The sequence below is a fragment of the Thunnus maccoyii genome, chromosome 4, assembly GCF_910596095.1.
Source record: "Thunnus maccoyii chromosome 4, fThuMac1.1, whole genome shotgun sequence".
NCBI lineage: Eukaryota > Metazoa > Chordata > Actinopteri > Scombriformes > Scombridae > Thunnus > Thunnus maccoyii.
Window position 1 is genome coordinate 23,550,424 of NC_056536.1, and position 12,196 is coordinate 23,562,619.

The window sequence follows — 12,196 nt, forward strand, 5'->3', positions numbered from 1 at the left end:
GGGACACAGACTCATTTTTGTAACCATAGAAATTACAATCCTTTTTTATACAGTGGCACTGAAGTGCAAAACACAACAACATTTCACAAAACACAACAACATTTGAGGAAACAACAATATTTCAGAAATGTTGATGTGTTTTGTGAAATGTTGTGTTTTGTGAAATGTCACTGTGTTTTGAGAAATGTTGTGTTTTGCACCTCAGGACCACCACACTTTTATATTTAATTATACTAGCCTACTTCATGAGTCTAGCCACACTATCTCTGTAGGGCATAGCAGTGCTTAAGCTAAATGCTAACATTAGCATGCTAACACGCTTACAATGACAATGCTAAAATGCTGATGTTTTGCAGGTATACCACGTTTACCATGTTAAAGTTGAGATGAAATGAAAAATGCCTTTTTAACCGTTTTAGATCACATCCCCAGTGATATTGTGCACCTATTTAACAATACATGGCAAAAAATATAACAAAAAAATGTTTTCTTTGTATTTTTATATCAAAATCCAATCATGTTTTCCATCTGTAAAACAAAATATGACGTGTGCTTACGTGGGCTTGAACCAACCAATTTCAACCGATAATAGCATGAGATCCACCCATCAATCAATCTTTAACTTTAGCGGCACAGAGTTGAGATTCATTAAGATGCCCAGGTTTCAATGTTCAAATCAAAATCCTCCCAACGTTATGTCCCACCTGTCTATCCCGTTTCACCCAGAAATACAGATGCAGAAGTTAGATACTCTTGAAATGACGTTTTTATCCGAACTTTAAAGCGTATTAGCTAACATTTGCTAATTAGTGCTAATTAGCACTAAATCCAAAGTACAGTTGATGCTGATGGGAATGGCATTTGTTTTTATTTGGTCAGAAACCAAACTACATGACAAATAATTAAAAATTGGACCCGATGATGGCAGTTAATGTTTAAGTTAGGAATCACCAAAGTTAATTCAGCCTGAAGTGGCCAAGAACAGTCTGTAGGCTACTTCATAAGTCAGACAGGGAAACAATATTTCATTTATTTTTTTCACTGTGCTCATTCAAATTTATTTTGGATAGATATACAAAACTTTATGAAAAGGAAAATGGGTAGTAATGTACAGATTGATGTTTTGTTATTTGTTTAAATATTTTTATTAAGAAATATGGCGCATGAGAAGAGAAAACAATGTCACTTCAACAATGAGAATCACAGTTAAAACACAGAAACATATTGATAATACTATGGTTGTTCCTCAGCCTTGCCAAGTCTCTGGAACTCTTCTGGAGCGGTGAACACCATTCTTCAAAAAGATATTCCCTCATTTCGTGTTTTGATGATGGTGGTGGAGAGCGGTGTCTAACACGTTAGTCCTAAATCTCTCATAGGTGTTCAAGTGGGTTGAGATCTGGTGACTGTGAAGGCCACAGCATATGATTCACATCATTTTCATACTCATTAAACCACTCAGTGACCCCTCGCATCCTGTGCAGCATTGTCATCCTGGAAGAGACCACTCCCATCAGGATAGAAATGTTTCTTCATAGGATAAAGCAGATCACTCAGAACTCTGTATTGATTTGCAGTGACCCTTCCCCCTAAAGGTACAAGTGGACCCAAACCATGCCAGCAAAATGGCCCCCAAAGCATACCAGAGCCACTGTTTCCCCTCACTGTAGGGGTCAAGCATTCAGGCTTGTACTGGTTTTTCCTTTAATTTGTCACCTGTATGTATATCATTCTGCACAGTGAAGCTCAAACCTTCAACTGTAGGAACAAGAACAAAAACACATTTTTGAGTGGTGAGGGACTTTAAGTGAAGGATTTACTTATTCCACAACAGGCCATTTTTGGGCTGTTTGGAACTGAATTCAATGCTTTTAAAGACTTTTCAAGACCTGCAGATACTAATTACCTGTTTCCTGCTATTTTTACAGATATAGCTGATGTAAACAACCATTTAACAGCATCAGAAATCAACACAAACAAGAAAACTTATAGTCTTGGGAGATAACAGATTCCAATCTTGTTTTCTGCAAGTTTGGTGGTGTAAGGTAGTGAACTGTGATTTATTTTTCAATCACAGTGGCATCATTAACTTGCCTGCTGCACATCTTTTGTATGTACTGTCATATTCAACAATTTTACTGGCATTAATATCATGAGAATGAATTAGCCTAAGTATCAAGTAAGAAGGACGGCGATATGAGAAGTATCCAGCTCCTGTACTTGAGTAATATTAGCAATACAAAGGTAAAAAAAACCACCACTACGAGTAGAAAGCCTACATTCAACATCGTATTAAGTACGCATATTATCAGCAAAATGCACTTTTACAGCAAAAGTACTCATATGCAAAAAATGGCTCCTGTAAGTCATATATCCTTATAGACTATTTTATTGAAATATCTTCATTTATGCGTTAATGTGTAAGTAGCATTTTAATGATATAATTAGTTAAGGTGGAGCTAATTTCAACTACTTAATATACTGTTGGGTTGTTTAATCTAAATCGTGTTTTGTATGATTTTATTTTTTTGTATTTTAAAAATGAATCTGCAAACTATGGTGAACAAATTAATGTAATGGAGAAAAGTATAATGTTTCCCTCTTTAACGTTGTGGAGTATTAATATAAAGTAGCATAAAATGGACAGTGGTGGAATTTAATAATTACATTTACTCAAGTAGTGTACTTATATATACATTTGAGGTACTTACGCTACTTTATACTCCACTGTATTTCAAAGAGAAATATTGTACTTTTTACTCCGGCACATTTATTTGACAGCTCAAGTTACCATTTACTTTTCAGAATGAGCTTATAAAATATGATGCATCGTTACAGATTTAATAATCAAAATATATAAAATAGTTAAAATTTGTTCCACCTTGGCCAACTACAACAATAAAATGCTACTTCAACATCCTGTAATATATAAAAATGTAATAGTTAATATATCTCTCACAGGCGACATTGATATTTATAATGCAGGACTTATATATGTATTTATATTGCAGTATTGCTACTTTTACTTAAGGATCTGAGTATCCAAGTACCAAAGACCTATCAAAATTGTAATAGAACACAAATGTTCTTACAGTCAACTGCAGGAAATCAATACAGAATGATATAATAGAAGAAATGCTCTATACATTAACCTAGATAATATTAATCTGTAGGATAAAGGTAAGAAATTAAAAAAAAACCTCTGGTAAAACAAGAGACCCTATTTAAACCTTAATACATATCAACTGAAATTTTACAACGTACAGGTAATATGTAACCCTTCACTGGCACAACAAACTGCTTGTTCTTCCAGATAATTTGATTTAAGTGGAAAGACTAAAGCTGCAAAACCTCTTCTGTTCTGTAAAAAAACAACTGGGAGTCAAAGTTTTGAAAGAGATGAGTATCAAATTTATTTTCACAACTGACTGTACAATAGCAACATGTAGGCAACTGGTAGACAAACAATACAAAATTGTCATTTTACAACAAAAATCTGCAGTAAGAAAGAGAGGATTATTATAAAATAGATTTAGATGAAATAATTGTTTATCAGAAACAAATGGCAACATTTCATTCCACCACCACACAAAGCCCCAAAAAACAGGACGGTTTGCAACATCATCCCCATGAAGTAATAGGTAGCTAGAGACAGTGCCTGCTCAGAATATCACTTCCTGATTACTGATCCAGCTCAGAATTCCTTCTGAAGATCTAAAAGAGAGAAAAGAAACAAGAAAATTGACTACATAATAGAGATGCTTTCCTCCTTTCCTCACATAAAACTAAAACTTACCGCTCTTTCTGAGAAGTTCTCCTTTCCACGTACGAGCCATCCCATCCAGAAACTGATCAAAGTGTTTCACATATTTCGCCAGGCTGGTTCTTTTGTAATCTGTGAAGAAACGTAATCAGTGAGCTGAAACATTAATTTGCTCAGTTTTTTTTTTTTTTAGAAAAAATAAAAACTATTATAATTGAGCTTTATAGATAGATATATACATAGATTGTTAGAGGACTTTATTAATCCTTAATAATAATAATAATAATAATAATAATAATAATAATAATAATAATAATAATAATAATAATAATAGGAAATTGAAATACAACAAAAAAGACTAAATGAAATGTAAAAATAAATAGAATAAAATAAAATAGAGGAGACTAAAGATGGAACAAAAATTTGACTATACTATGTAATATAACTATAAACTATATAATAATGCAAGAATGATGGAGTAATTCCTATCCTATCTTCCTATAACTCTATTGTAATAGTTAAAATAGGAAATTAAATCAAGGTTCAGCAGGTCATTGTTTTAACACATTTGCCACATTTTGCTGGATTATACTTATTGTGAACCAACTCATAATTTTCAGAAGAAAAAAAATCTTGTGTGTTTTTAGTATTTTCTCAGGCACCTCTGATCTTCCGTCTCTCTGCTGCATCCTTCTCATTTTCCTTCTCCTTGTCATCATCCACTTTTTCTTCCTCTTCGCCTGTCCTTGGCCGATCCAACTCTTCACAGATCAGACTAGAAAAAAAAGTTATAACATCAGCTCTGATGAGTATCAAACTCTACACACAGCAGAATATGAGACATTTAATTATCAAATACCTGATTGTGGGCACAGCAAAAGGATCAAACGTATCTAGTTCTTTGAGATCCATGGGAACGGAGATGCGCCCTGGCCAGAGTTAAAAGAGATAGACCACAGTGAGACTCAGCTATTTTGTCAGCGGTGTATCCAACATGCTGTCCTGATTAAATCTTATTAGGTCTATGCTCACCTGTTTTGGGATGCACGCTGAAGGGGCTCTTCAACAAATGGTTCACCCCTTTACTGACATTCACATCGAGCCGCGGGTAACAATACTGCAGCATGATTTCTTTCTCAAAGTGCTGGCCCTTCTTGGCAGTGGCCTGGAGGAAGAAAGATTGTATCATGTTTGTAATAAATCTTCTTCATATGTGTATAAAATGTGTTAAATAACTGTAACTGCGAGAAGGATTACCAACCTGTTTCCTAGCAGCGTGTTCTTTGACCAGTTTCCAACGAATCTCAGGTTTCTTCTCATTTTTGAAGTCCTGCTGCACTTCATTTCTAACATGTAAGAGCTGAGTTAAGGGTCAAATCCACACGTTTTCACAAAGATTTCTGCATAGTGGCGACTCATTTTTTAAACAACAGAAAAAGCAATTGTACGCCTATATCTGAATCATATCTGAGAGAAAGAAAATGCAGTTTTTGTCAATCCTGAGATACATATGTAACACGTTGTGAAAAGGATATCTTCAGGCATGAGGGCCAGCACTTTGTCTACAGATTCCTTGCGGCCCAGTATGTCCTGTTCCTGCAGTGCGTACTGGGGAAAGTAATGCTCCACCACTGCCAAAGACTCTCTGTTGAGATTAAAGGTACAGCTGAAGCCGCAGAACCCGACAGAGGCAACAACATCGATAACAGTCTATGCAGTTAGAGATCAACATCAAAACAACACATGGATACCTGATAAAAGGATGAATTGGATCTGTCAGCACTACTTTCTTCACTGTCTCATCACCGCCCTGTAAAAATACCAGTGATCAGTATATCACATCTTAAATATTAACTCTGGCTTTGTACATACATTTCTACTAAACTAAATGATAATGAACCCAAACTGAGTTTAAAACTTCTAAGTTATGTCCTTATTATTATCACACTAAACACTGTGGTCATACCCAGTAACGCCTGTTAAATATAGCAGATGAATAAAGTTCATTAAAGAGGAATGTCACTGCTGTAAATAGGATGATTTCTTAAAACTAGGTCCCTTGTGTAGTAGAAATGTGCAATTCTTTTCCAAATTGGAGCCTTATGACTAGGAAAAATTAAGAGAATTGCTGTAGATTCCCACATTTTGCTTCATCTGGCAGACTTTTGCAGCTGGATGAAGAGGGATATTTTAATACAGGGAAGACAGAGGAAAGTTTAATGTCATTTATATATAGGTACTTCCCACATTAGAACCATAGAAATCAACTTAAAGATCAGTGAAGTTGCTCTATAGCAACATAATTTTTGGCAGCAATCGCAGTCAACTAAAGGAATAAAGGATTCTAGGTCAGTACACATCTATCATCCCATTCCTCACAGCTCTGAAAAACCAAAGTGCTGCTCTTGAGTGTGTTATCTAAAATACTGGTACCTTAACCAGGCTGAGGTATTCTGCCACTGCAGAGCGTGCTGCCACAGAGAGCTTCCTGGCAGCTTCATCACACACCCAGCAATGCACTCCTCTTCTGCCAGAATAAACCCACAGGAGGTGCTGGAAACCAAAGTCGTCTGGAATATCACATAAGTGTATGACGCTGATTATGCCTGCTTTCAAAGTCACCTTTCCACAGATTACACTTAATAAAAATTCGAGAGAACATGAGTATATAGTAAGGCTGCATATAACGAACATTGTCAGTGTCAATTAATCTGTCAATCATTTTCTAGATTAATCTATTAGTTGATAAAATTCGATAAAATATCAGAAAATGGTGAAAAATGTTGATCACTGCTACTCAAAGCACAAGATGCAACCTCAAATGTCTTGTTTTGCCCCAACCAGCAGTCCACAATCTAAAAATATTCAGTTTACTTTCATTGACTAAAGAAAGCAGAAAATATTCAAATTTAAGAAGTTGGAATCAGAGAATCGACTGAAAACAATGAATCAGCTATCAAAATAGTTGTTAATTAATTTTCTGTCAATCACTAGATAATAGCCAACAAAAAAACAAACAAACAAATGAAAAACAAACCCCGAAGAGCTCGATCCAGGATACGTATAGCGACTGTCATCAGGGTCCAGCACTTGGAGCAAATGTCTGCAGCACTAAAATTGAAAACTTAGTGTTATCTCAGTAATGTGACTGTGGGGATATTCTGAATTATTAGGTCAAGGTGACGTGGAATAAAGTCGTTGTTTACAGTCATTCCAAACATCAGTCAACAAAACGCACCACATAAATTAATTTACCTGCAACAGCTTCTGACATCATCATAATCCGTCATATCGATATCAAACACCAGCTCCTTCTCCAAAGCCTGGAAGGTTCCTGACTTCACTGTGTTGTGTTGATTAGGCTGTGGGTGACAAACAAACAGAAGAAAATCTCTCCATATATGTCTGCTCTGACACAGAGACGTGTGAAAGTGTGGTAGAAGCATGCAGTCATACCCTGTGACTGTATATTGCTCCAATATCAATCTTGTATGGGTTCATCTTCTGCATTTCCTTCTCCAGTTCATTCTGTGTGCTGAAAGACTGGTAGCGGACGTAGATGTCATCTTTGAGTGTGAAGGAGAACTCTCGATTCGTAAAGTAGTTCTTCTGCACTGAGGTTGTAGAAGAAACAAGAACATGTTAGTGTTGTTGGCTCAGGCATGATGGATTACTGGACACCATGTTGAACAGGACAGACTAATATGGTATCAACAGGGACAAGCATGAGAGTGAAAAATGTCATTAACAGCCCCAGTCACTTAGCTTGTTGAAATGAGCTTTTGCTTGCTTTCCTGCACTGTCTAATCAGGATACTCACCTCCTCCATAGTTTAGCCAGCGATAGTACTGGGAGAATGGAAACAGCCGCCGGTAGTAAAGCGGTAATAAATCCGGCAAACACGCCGGGTCATAATCTGACGATGATGTTAATGCTAATGGCATAGCGTGGCTATAGTAACAGCTCCGGTACCGGTGTTAACGTATGTTCAGTTGTCACAAAGACACCTGCTAGCTAGCTACCGTAACGGGCTGACGGCTCGGTGTGTTGTTTTACACCGATGATAGCGCGGGAAACGCTTTCAGGAAAGAGAACCAATGAGAAGAGGGTCAGACAATGACGTCACCGAAGCTAGGAAACGTGCTCGTTAGCAACCGGTTAGCAACTGATATTTTTTTAAAGAACATAATTATTTTCTCGGTTAGGACACACAGCAAGATTATGATAAAAAAATGTAATCGCAAGCGAGTTGAGGTTAAGCTTTCTTGGCTGGCTTTCTTAAACTTTTGGTTTAACTCAACCTTGTAATATTTGTCCTACTATGAAAGAGAAGGCGGAACTGCAGTGGGGCTTTAGGAAGAGAGCATTATGGGACGTGTAGTCATTTGGCTATAATGTCGGTTACATACATGAGCGCTTTCAAGCAAGATGGTAAATAAGGAGATTTTTTTCTCAAAATTTACGGTTTAATTTGCAAACAATTATGGTATGTTATCCATATTAGAAAACAACAAGAGACGTTTATCATTTTACACTGAATGTAAACCTCTGAATATGAAAACAAAACAAACATATTGAAACATGTAATATAAAATGTTAAGTAAAATACAACTTAGAAGATAATATAAAAAATAGTCCATAAAATAAAACACAATTAGGCTAGGTGGAGTTTTGATAATATAAGAACTATTAAAATAATAAAGTACACTTTTTATGTTGGTAAAAAAAAAAATCTTATACAATTTAAATTCATTTAGAAATGCTGCAAATTTTGGGGAAACTTTAAAGACTCTAGCTTTATATTGTAAAATGCAATGAGTTCCTGACTTCCAATTATACTGTACTTTGCCCGTCAAATAATAGCAGTACCAAGATATTTTCTATAGAAATCTGTTGTTTCAGAGAAGGAAACCATGCCTATTTAATCCACCAGCAAAAACTAGTACTAGACCCTGTTCGATGTGTTCTGATTTCATGGCATGTAGACTGTAATTTATTCTCTACACCTTTAGAGGGCAGTGCAGTTCCATGACAATATATTCAGGGTTGCCACACACTGAACCCCACCTAAGGAAATGTGATGGTATTTTTCATCATTAGAGATCAATGGTACTGAAACACTGATACAATTTCTTCTTTTCTTGCAACTAAAGTAAGAACACTGTCATAATTTATGTAAAAATGTCAGCTGAGATTAACACACAGATACTCTCTGGAAAGAGGTGCAAAACAAAAAGGGGACTTCCCTGGTTTTAAATAGAACAGGCATGGATATGACCCGGGATACAGGGTCCAGATGGGCCAAACAGGGAAGTGAGTGTTTACTTTTGTTCCTCTCTGGATAAAAAAATGTTAAATTGGTCAAATTTATGCCATTCTCTCTTCATTCAGATGCAGTTGTAGGTACATGCAAAGCACAAGGATAGTCTTTGATTTGACATTTGAAAAGGGCACTTTTACATCCAAGACAAAAAGGGGCAGGGGTGGTGCCCCTTTTTGTCCTACTCATTAGACTGGATGCTGCATTTGCTGCACCCAGTGGCAACACTGATTACTTAATGATAATGTGGCTTTATGGTTATATTTTCACCCAGCATGTCTCAAACTCCCTCTGACTCAAGTGGTGCTGTTCACACTGAAGGTTGAGGGCTATGCAGCGATAAGAGCTCTTGTCAGTTATTGTACTTGTGATAAAAAAAAATACCTCTAGCCCTTTGCACTGTTGCTGTGCATTAAATATGACTAGCTCTGTAATTTTATTCATCCACTTCTCTGTCTGATCTCCTGACGTGTCCATTGTTGTCATTAGAACCTTTCTCTATAATTTCTCTCTTTGTGTCTCTGCCATTCTGTCTTCATTTCACACAAAATGGAAATATGACAGAATGCAAATGTCAAGACGTTTTTCTGTATTAAAACCTTTTTAACTACAGTGCCTCTGCTATTAAATGTATTAAATCAGGGGTCGTCCTCCTTCACTGGCGGTAACTTTAACTAGATGGTATGAAGCTTTTAAGAAAAAAAATAAAACAAGCATATCAATATTTTTGTGCACTACTAACTTCAGAAGAGGCTTTCATTTTTAAGCACTCAATTTTATCCGTTAAGTTTTTTTTCCAAAATTGTCACACAGGTAGTTGCTGAGAGTGAGGACTACACTCAACCTGTAATTACCCAGCTGCTATCATTACTTACAGTATGTAAAATATCTGTGATCTAGATACATGGTAATGAATTATAGTTTCTCCTTTGCAGCATCAGTTGACTATGACATGTTCAAAAGCAATTAACAGACAAGCGTCGCCAATACATTTCCACTTCATGATTGCGCTTGTGTTTATGGTAATATTCTTTAATCATACCCTGATTTACATAATGCAAGAGCTCTCAACCACATCTTACTTGAATTATGCAAATTCATCGGCTGCAAGGCAAAGGAAATGTGATGGATTTTTATTTTTTGGGGGGTCCTTTCTTAGAAATTATTTGAAATGAACTTTGGATTAATACCCACTGTCTGTCATTCTTACTGTATTTTAACAACGTTGGTCCATATTAATGCACGTTACATTCAGTAGCTCCTATCCTATATCCTTACTGGCCGTCTCTTAACTGTTATACTTCAGTTTTCCTGTGGCTTATCATGCATGTACCAGTATAACAGATACCTACTGCTTGCAAACATCTATTGACACACATGTACACACACTAAATGTCAGTGGGGCGAGTTAGGTAAGGTGAAAATGTAACCTCCAGTTGTGTATGATAAATCTAGGTCAGACAGTCGTCAGGTGCCCATGGAGCAAGTTGGCCGGCACAATAGGTCAATGTGTTCGCAGTACACAAGGAGTCATAGTTAAAGGATTATATAAAAGTCACTGCATCTTCCGATAACCAAAGTGTGCCACCATCTCAGAGTGCTGTCGCCCTTCATCAGGAAAACATTGGTGACACATAGGTCAGTACAAATCCTCTAAAGCACAGTCTGCAGTGACACTGAACACTTTATTTCATGCTTTATGATGCCACAAATTATTTAGATGGGATCACAAAGTTTGATAGCTGTGATTTCGGTGTATCAAAATTTGCGACCTATCAAAGTCTATGACACTAGAGAATCACTCATATGAAAAAGACCAACGTACTAAATATTGTTAGATGGTGTCATATTGTTCCACAGACAGACACTTAGGTTTTTGCCATCACAGTTAGACTGTCTAGACTATCTAATATCTGAATATGTAGAGCCACACATTTTGGCAGCTGTCAAAATTTGTGACCCTGTCTAAATAGCCATTATGTGGCACATAATATGCCAATACCTATCAAAATATAGTATGATAAGAAACATTTATGCTGGAAATACAGCTGAGTCGTCCATATTCATCCCTATTCAGATCACAAAGGGACAAAACAGGTAAAAAAAATCTCCCAATCAGCACCTTTTAAAGCTCACTAATTAACATGTGTACTTCATTTGTTTAATCCATACACGATGCATCAAAACTAAAAGAGCTAGTGGGTCTGCACTGTTTTGAGGTAAATGCTAATATCAGCATGCATGCTCAAAATGACAATTGATAATGCTAACATATTGATGTATGGTGTTTACAATGTTTACCAGACAAAGAGTGGTATCTATCTTGTCAGCTATCTCACAGAAAGAAGTATTTCCCCAAATGTTGATCTATTCCTTTAAACTCACCCTTTCTTAACTATCCAGTGTAAATAATAGATTAAAGGGGATGAGTTTTCCTTTAATGTCGACTGTAATAACAGCCCAAAACTAAAAACAAGTTTAATTTTAAAAAAATGGCAAGGTTATGGCATGTTATTAGTCGATGGTGTCCATTAGTGTAAAGGGAAGGAACAGATTAAGAAGATAGAAATTTAATTGACAAAGGGACACTGTTTACCTTGTTTCTCACTGCACTAGGCAGCAGGTGCAATTAATGTTGCCATTCAGAGTTTCACGCTATACATTAATGGCATCCAAGAGCCTCTGTGACAGTTGAGCAGTTGTTTCCATTTATGTTCAGCACAACTCGCCATGCTTCACTTCCTCTCCGAATGGCTGACACACTTGGATTCTCGGTTATACTTCAGATTGATGAAGCCATCTGTCATCTGTTTATGGTTGGCAGGCAGCACTAAGCCCTGTACTGTTTGAGCAGCCGTCACCACATGCTACATATTATATAAACATATGTACACATACCGACACTTGTATGTTTCATGTAAAAATCATTTAAAATCTGTGAATGCAGTATGTGTGTGTCCTCCTGGCTGTGAATACACCTCACTAAAACAGTTGTTATTTACCATGTAGAGCAAATTCTGATTAGCTGAATATCTTTGTAATGTCCTCCTTTGAACCTTTTCATGTACACTGTCATTTTTCAACCATTTGACAGAAATTACATGTCGCTGAGG

The 12,196-nt window shown here is 36.4% G+C and overlaps 1 protein-coding gene across 1 annotated transcript; it reads right to left on the reverse strand.

The window, feature by feature from the left end:
- Window positions 1–3,388: 3,388 nt before the first annotated feature.
- On the reverse strand, window positions 3,389–8,088 carry prim1 (DNA primase subunit 1). Its single transcript, XM_042409267.1, has 13 exons — window positions 7,584–8,088; window positions 7,220–7,377; window positions 7,019–7,125; window positions 6,801–6,874; window positions 6,197–6,333; window positions 5,515–5,573; window positions 5,299–5,408; window positions 5,025–5,116; window positions 4,796–4,928; window positions 4,623–4,692; window positions 4,426–4,538; window positions 3,797–3,895; window positions 3,389–3,714 (listed from the first exon to the last, which is right to left on the reverse strand). The coding sequence occupies exons 1-13, from the start codon at window positions 7,705–7,707 to the stop codon at window positions 3,695–3,697; spliced, it is 1,296 nt and encodes a 431-aa protein (XP_042265201.1). The 5' UTR covers window positions 7,708–8,088; the 3' UTR covers window positions 3,389–3,694.
- Window positions 8,089–12,196: the final 4,108 nt, after the last annotated feature.

Coding starts and splice junctions, on each gene's coding strand:
- prim1 (XM_042409267.1), bottom strand. CDS start 7,707: ATGCCATTAGCATTAACATCATCGTCAGATTATGACCCGGCGTGTTTG. Junction 5,117..5,298: donor GCTGGCCCTCATGCCTGAAG/ATATCCTTTTCA, acceptor CTCAGCTCTTAC/ATGTTAGAAATGAAGTGCAG. Junction 4,693..4,795: donor CAGCGTGCATCCCAAAACAG/GTGAGCATAGAC, acceptor AACTCTGGCCAG/GGCGCATCTCCGTTCCCATG.